Source organism: Manduca sexta, unplaced genomic scaffold, assembly GCF_014839805.1.
Source record: "Manduca sexta isolate Smith_Timp_Sample1 unplaced genomic scaffold, JHU_Msex_v1.0 HiC_scaffold_1722, whole genome shotgun sequence".
Taxonomy (NCBI): domain Eukaryota; kingdom Metazoa; phylum Arthropoda; class Insecta; order Lepidoptera; family Sphingidae; genus Manduca; species Manduca sexta.
Genome location: NW_023592615.1, coordinates 1 through 6931, shown reverse-complemented (window position 1 = coordinate 6931; position 6931 = coordinate 1). Strand labels below are relative to the sequence as shown.

Genomic DNA, 6931 nt, shown 5'->3' with positions numbered 1-6931 from the left:
AGAAAAAAGGCTTATGATTTGCTATCGTTGAGATTTATATATTGTTATTTTATTAACTTCCATGAATTTAATACACTAGTAAATTATTTTAACTCAGCACATTTTACTCCGTTACAACTGTTCCATGTCATACCCTCTTGCTACGCTACCGCTATTGTGGTGCTTACTGCATGACACCTTTTTAACTTGTCCCTTATATAAGACGGTCTCTTTTCCTCGACTATAATTCTCTCTGGCCTACACTTCATAATCAAAAGTCAAAACATACGTTCAAAGTTTGTGTTATCTTATGAACTTTGATTTATTTTTTATTTAATAAAATGGTTATAAAATTGTATTACGATTTAATGTCTCAACCTTCCAGAGTGCTTTATATTTTATTGAAGACAATTAAATGTGAATTTGAACCAAAATATGTGAACTTACGAAAAGGTAACTTTGTTACAGTTTACCCAAAACTTTTTCTTTCCTCACTCGAAACCTCTGTATATATAAAATATTTGTAAAAATTATAAAATTAAAAATATATAAATAATATAAATTACATCTCTATTTTTCTAAACATAACAAACTAATACCTAGTAATTTAGAATCTAAAATGCATATATGTGATTGTAAATGAATTTCCATTGCAAAGATTTACGAAACGATAATTTAATTATTTTATTACAGCTGAACACTATTCTTATGAGTTTACAAATGTTAACCGCATGCGACGAGTACCGTTATTGATCATGATGGCTTTGTATTAACAGAGAGGTGAGTTTTATAACTTCTGTAGTCCGAATATCCCCCTTTCATTTAGGGTTGTTGTATTTCCATCATATATTGTTAAATATTTTATTTAGATAAACTTTGACAATTGTCTGCCAACCCGATGTTTGTCCCCTTTTGGGATTCCAGTTGTGTGGGAAATATATTCAGAAACAATGTTGCCTAATTGAGAATTGAACATGACATTAATTAAAGGGTAGCCCCTTCTTTATTTTGATAAGTAGTTATGCCAAATTTCAGTATTTTTTATTTCAATATAAATTATAGCATAGTGATCAAATTTTTCTAGCCTTTTAATTAATTGAATGAAGCTTTTTTTGGTTTCTCATATTTAAATTTCAATATTTTTTTAAGAAATATTTTATTAATTATCAAAGAAAGTAAGTCACAAATAATACACAGTTATATATTATCCTTACACAGAGAATATTTTCAGCATAGCAATAATGAAGTATTTGTCTCGAGAGAACTTCATACCAGATGCATTGTATCCGAAAGATTCAAAGCTCCAGGCCAGGGTTGAGGAGTTCTTGGAGTGGCACCATGTTGGCTTGAGATTGCACTGTGCTATGTACTTCAGAGTAGCAGTAAGTTTTTTACTCTTATTTCCAATAAACAATTGCATTTTATGATCCATCATGAAAATTGATCGGATCAGAATATATTTAAATAAGACCATTTACGGAATCTATCAGTTAAAATCCGCATAATAATCCGTAAATATATTGTTCTATTTCAATGTCTAACATTCGCGTAAACATAAGAAATCATTAGTGAAACAGAATAAAGTTTTGTTTACATGCTTAAAAATGACGTATTTTGATTGGTTTATTCCTGGGATCGGATTGGAGATTAAGATTGGAGTCGTTTATCAAACGTCGTTAGTTTAGTACATTATACTCTTCTGATAAGGCGCGTTGGGGTAAGATCGTAGGAGGTATAACATCGTATAAATCAAATAACTCGTAATTGTGTTATAATTTTTGTTTTCGGACAACACTACCTGCGACCCCATCTTGTACCCTACGTTCCACTAGTTCACATGAGTGAATCCGTCAAGTAAATAATGTTTACGGTGCTAACAAACAGAATATCTATGTTTTGTCGTTCCCTGGCAGATCCGGATTAACCCCATGCAAGAATTTGCCTAATTTTAATTGAGTATTTACTGTTTTCAATTAATTTTGTAGGTATATACTATCATAAAGGAAATAAATCTTGTGACTTGTTTTATTCAAAAATGTCGAAACACGTATATTCCCTGAGATCCGATCTTTACCCATACAATTATTTGTCGTTAAAGAACGGATAAAATCGTTCTATCTAGCACTTGCAAAATATTGCAAGTTTTATCAAAATTTATACACGAAAACGTCTGAACTCAGTAATTGTGTATTTTTTTTTAGCTCAGATGAATGGTCGATTTGGTTTATTTATTGTTTATTTACACGTGTCTGTACTATTTCTTCGAATACTGTTAAAAATATCTACAGTGTCACTTATGTGGGGTATGATCGTATGCCTAGAACTTTTAAAATAACAAAGTTCGCTTCTAAAAATATCTTACGAAATTTATAATTTTTTTTGAATGTTTATAAATGAATATCTAGATCAGAATATGCTCTTTTTATGGATTTTAGAATCCCTGTATCATAGACGATTTTAGATAGTAGTCCGAACTATACCTGTGAAGGTCCTATCTTTCTCACACATTTCTAAAAGTATGGTACTTTTTAAAGCCCTATAAAACATTAACTGTTAAATATAAGGTATTGAAAAATATATACCATTTAGTATATTTAATAACATATAGCTAAGTTAATGATTCATTATGATAGCTCTTATAGAATTATTGTAAAAAAATAATTCGAGAAGACTGTTTAACACGTCGAAAAAGCGTCCGATTTAACCCCAACGCACCTTATACTTATCGAAACAGAACACGCGCGATGGCTCGCCCGACTCTCCGAGTGGCTAATGCCCCGAATTAAACTATACATAATAATTTCGTTTCAATTAGATTTGAAATTCGATTTTGGCGTCATACGCCAACGAAAATATTTTAAACGAACAGACATATTTTTCTATGGCTGTTTTACTTTGTGTTATCAATTCCTTGCGATATACAGGTATTTTCTTCCTAAAAATATTGAATGTAGGTAAGTACAGACACGGAAAACAATGATTTTATTATATGTGGGTACAGACAGAGGCGGCCTTTGGGGGAGGCGAACCGGGCAACCACCCGGGGCCTCGCGCTTACAGAGGCCTCGCGCGGTGCCTCACAGGACCTTTTTTTTACGTTCTTACCGACGAAACTGTTAAAACAGGGGAACGTTTTTTACTCTGCCTGGGGCCCCGTGTCTGTTTCTTTTTGTTTTCGCCTGGGCCCTCGCGTCGTTTAGAGCCGCCACTGGGTACAGAGATACATTATGGAATTCTTCATGATGAAGAGTAATAGATTCCTGTAAAATAACACCAATGTTAAGGTATTTTGATAACTATTTGCTTTTTTTTATTAAATCCTATTTATCTTGTAACATATTATTATTCTTATATCTCAGCAATCTTTCTTGTCAAGTTGTTGCATAGCACGCTTTCGAATGTGAAAATGTAGAGGTAGATGGTCTAAAGTGGATCACTTTATTGTATCATTATAATTGGTCAAGTTTTTTTTATCGAATTGACGACGTTTTGGTCAAAATATTACTAGTTACTTATAATATACATAAAAGATAAACAAATACATTTTATATTCTACCTTTTAGAGGTTTTTTCTTTCTGTGATTATAGAAATTTTATTAATATCTTTTTATATTACAATTTTTGATTGACTTCACATTGAGAACGTTCTTATGAGCCCAAACACGCTTAATCTGCTGTAAGTTGTTGAAAAGTTGAATATTCCGCAGACTACACGATGCTGCAACATCACCTCAAAGTTACCATGTCTTAGAAATACCCCCGAAATAATAATATACCAAATTTACAAACGGTCTTCGACGTGTGAAAGTAAGAAAAAGCTGATCATTTTCAAAGGCCTGAATATAAAAATATCGGCCTTGTATTATATAATGTCCCACTACTTCTCTACTACTGAGAGGGAACGCTTGCATGAATCTAATAATATGCAAAATAAGATTTCTACAAAAACTTAAAATAGCTGTACTGAAATTCTTTAATTTTGATTCGTGTCTACGTATTCGCAAGCCATCGACATCCAAGAACTATCTCGATCAAATGAGTTTTCAAACAAAAAAAACCGTATCAAAATCGATCCATTCGTTTGGGAGCGACGATGTCACAAACAGATATACAGAGACACCTTAAACTTATAAACCTCTTTTACCGTCAGGGGTTCATAAGAAAAGATCCCCTGTTCCCCTTGATCCAGTGAAGGACATTCTTCTATTCTTATTGTATAACTCGACGCTTGAACGGCAATCATATCTAAGCGACAATCAGTAATTTTTTGTGTAAAGTGTTTTAAAGTATTGATTTTAATATGAAAATTCATAACAATTCTACTTTTCATTTTATAAAGATATAGTCTAATGTTATTAAAATTGTCCTAGACCTACAAAACCTAGATCAAATGACGCAGAAAAAATGGCAATTCAAAATATTTATATAATTCGTTTTAGGCATGCTTGTCGCTTAGATATGCTTGCCTTTCAAGCGTCGAACTATTCTCCATAACGATTATAGTAATCATGTTATGTGCATGTGTGCTGAGAGGGGGGTGCAAGTAGGTGTACGTGCTCCCCCTGCCCAGAAATAAATCACAAAAAATATAAGTCACTACATAAATCTGCGAAATGGGCCCTATCGAGCACAGATAATTTTTTATGATAAAGCATTTTCAAAAACCCGCGCAATTTGAATTTGAAAAAAGAAACTTGATATTATGTAGTGTTGTGCGTAGGTGCAGATGCACCTCCCTAAAACTAATTGGCTGCGCCCATGTTATTGTGACTACAAAATCGAGATTTGAGACAGGATTATAATTACGTCACCTACGTGTGTTCGTAATATTTTGTTTATTCTATAAATTGATAAAACATGATTAAACATATAAATTATAATATACGATTTACATTATAGTATGCAAATAGATGAGTTGATTTATGTTGTATACAATATTTTTTAATTTACTAGCGCGGGAGGAGATTAAGATGGTTTTGTTTTAAATTTTAATAAAAGGATGTTACAAAAACTCGCAAAAATTCTCACGGCCCGCAAAGAGCGGCGTGTGAACCTCGGCGCAACATAATACAATAAATTGATCATGTAAAAAACCATGGTTTTCGGTTTTTCACACATCCGTGCGTAGGTACTATATATAAGTAATTATAAATTTTAAATATCTTTTTATGCTTATATTTCATAGATAATTTAATTTATTTTGCTTATTAATGTGAAAATGAATCTATTACACTCTTATTTAACAGCTCTTTGTCTAACTGTAATCCATTTCGTCACGAATGTGACCAAACTTAATGTTTTTAAGTTTTTAGTTACCACAAAGATTTATGTTTAAGCGATTTTTAGACCTTGAAATAAAACTATTTTGCAGATATTATCGCAGTATTATATTATTATTTTCTCTTGACATTTCGGAGACTGCAACGTCCATGGTCACGAAGTTATTAGTTACCAAGTAAATACCAAATTGGAAAAGGGTTGCTAGAGACCAAGCACAATGGAAATCGTTAGAGGAGGCCTTTACCAACAGGCACACTGAACTTAAATATAATTAGACGTATAACTCAAAAAGAAAAGTGAAAGCAGTTCAGTATAGGAGGCTTAATATTATTAAACTAGCAACCCGCCCCGGCTTCGCACGGGTGCAATACTGACTATTTAATGGATGTTATTATTATACATATAAATCTTCCTCTTGAATCATTCTATCTATTAAAAAAAAACCGCATCAAAATCCGTTGCGTACTTTTAAAGATTTAAGCACACATAGGGACAGAGAAAGCGACTTCGTTTTATACTATATAGTGATACCATTTTCCCCACAGTACATGAACCCGATACTAACAGGCTCAAAGTTAGATGACAAAACGATAGAGAACTACAAGCGGCGGATGCTCACGGCGCTTGAAGACCTGGACACCAAGTGGCTCGGCCGCGGCACGGAGTACATAGCGGGGGACACCATCACCGTCGCTGATCTGGTGGCGGCGTGCGAGTCCTCAGGTGCAGTGGAGTGCACGTATTATTTTTTTTTACTGCCTCGGTGGCGTAGTTATGATTGTACATGGTACAAGTGCGACTACTGCGATGAGGTCCAGGGTTCGAATCCCGGGTCGTCCCTAAATAAAGGTGACTGGGTTTTACCATCTTAAAAAAATTACTCAGTTGTAGCTCGGAGTCGAGAATTTGGCGGTGTGATACCTCCGTGCCTCGGAATGCACGTAAGACCGTTGGTTCTGCGCCTGATCTCTCTCCGGTCATGTCGGATTGTCGTCTCACCGAACTATGAGAGTGAAGGAACAGAGAGTGCACTTATGTATTGCGCACACACTTCTGCACTATAATATATCCTGCGTACCTGGCTGATCTCCGCAGAGATTGGTCGTGGTGGTCGAATCTCGGCTAGGAGGGATTCAATTATTTTTTTAAAAACCTTACAAACAAAAATCATAATTTTGTGGTATTTACAGTAAAACTACCAAATAATATTTGATACTTGATCTACAGGAATGGCGTCGTTCGAGCCCGCACGGGAGTACGCGAACATCGCGGCGTGGTGGCCGAAAGTCCGCCACCATTTCAGCCCACACTACGAGGAAGCGCACAACATCCTAAATAAAATTATTAAGAAAGTTGGACAAGCTTCGGCTAAACTATAAACTGAATTGTGATTACTACAAAATTAACAGTACATTAAAATCTTCTACATATATTAGCAATGTATTTTTATCAATAAAAGTTGAATGAAAAAAAAATACTTTTTATGTGAGTAATTTATTTTACGCGCTATTTTAAAAAACTTGAATACTTTAAGGCTATTTTACCCTTATTTACTCAAATATAAAAAAAAACACATTAATCAATGATTAAATCTGTTGAATAAAAAAACTCTAAGGTTGGGTTTATAACTGCATTACTTAAAACTTAATAAAAATATAAGTATTCTTTACTC

At 33.7% G+C, this 6931-nt stretch overlaps 1 protein-coding gene across 1 annotated transcript; it reads left to right on the top strand.

The window, feature by feature from the left end:
* The first annotated feature begins 216 nt into the window (after positions 1 to 216).
* Positions 217 to 6741, top strand: LOC115439895 (glutathione S-transferase theta-1). The gene is given in 6 exon segments (XM_037445516.1): positions 217 to 432; positions 673 to 723; positions 726 to 759; positions 1211 to 1361; positions 5805 to 5982; positions 6487 to 6741. Coding segments are annotated over 6 exon segments (678 nt in total). The 5' UTR covers positions 217 to 320; the 3' UTR covers positions 6639 to 6741.
* The last annotated feature ends 190 nt before the right edge of the window (positions 6742 to 6931 follow it).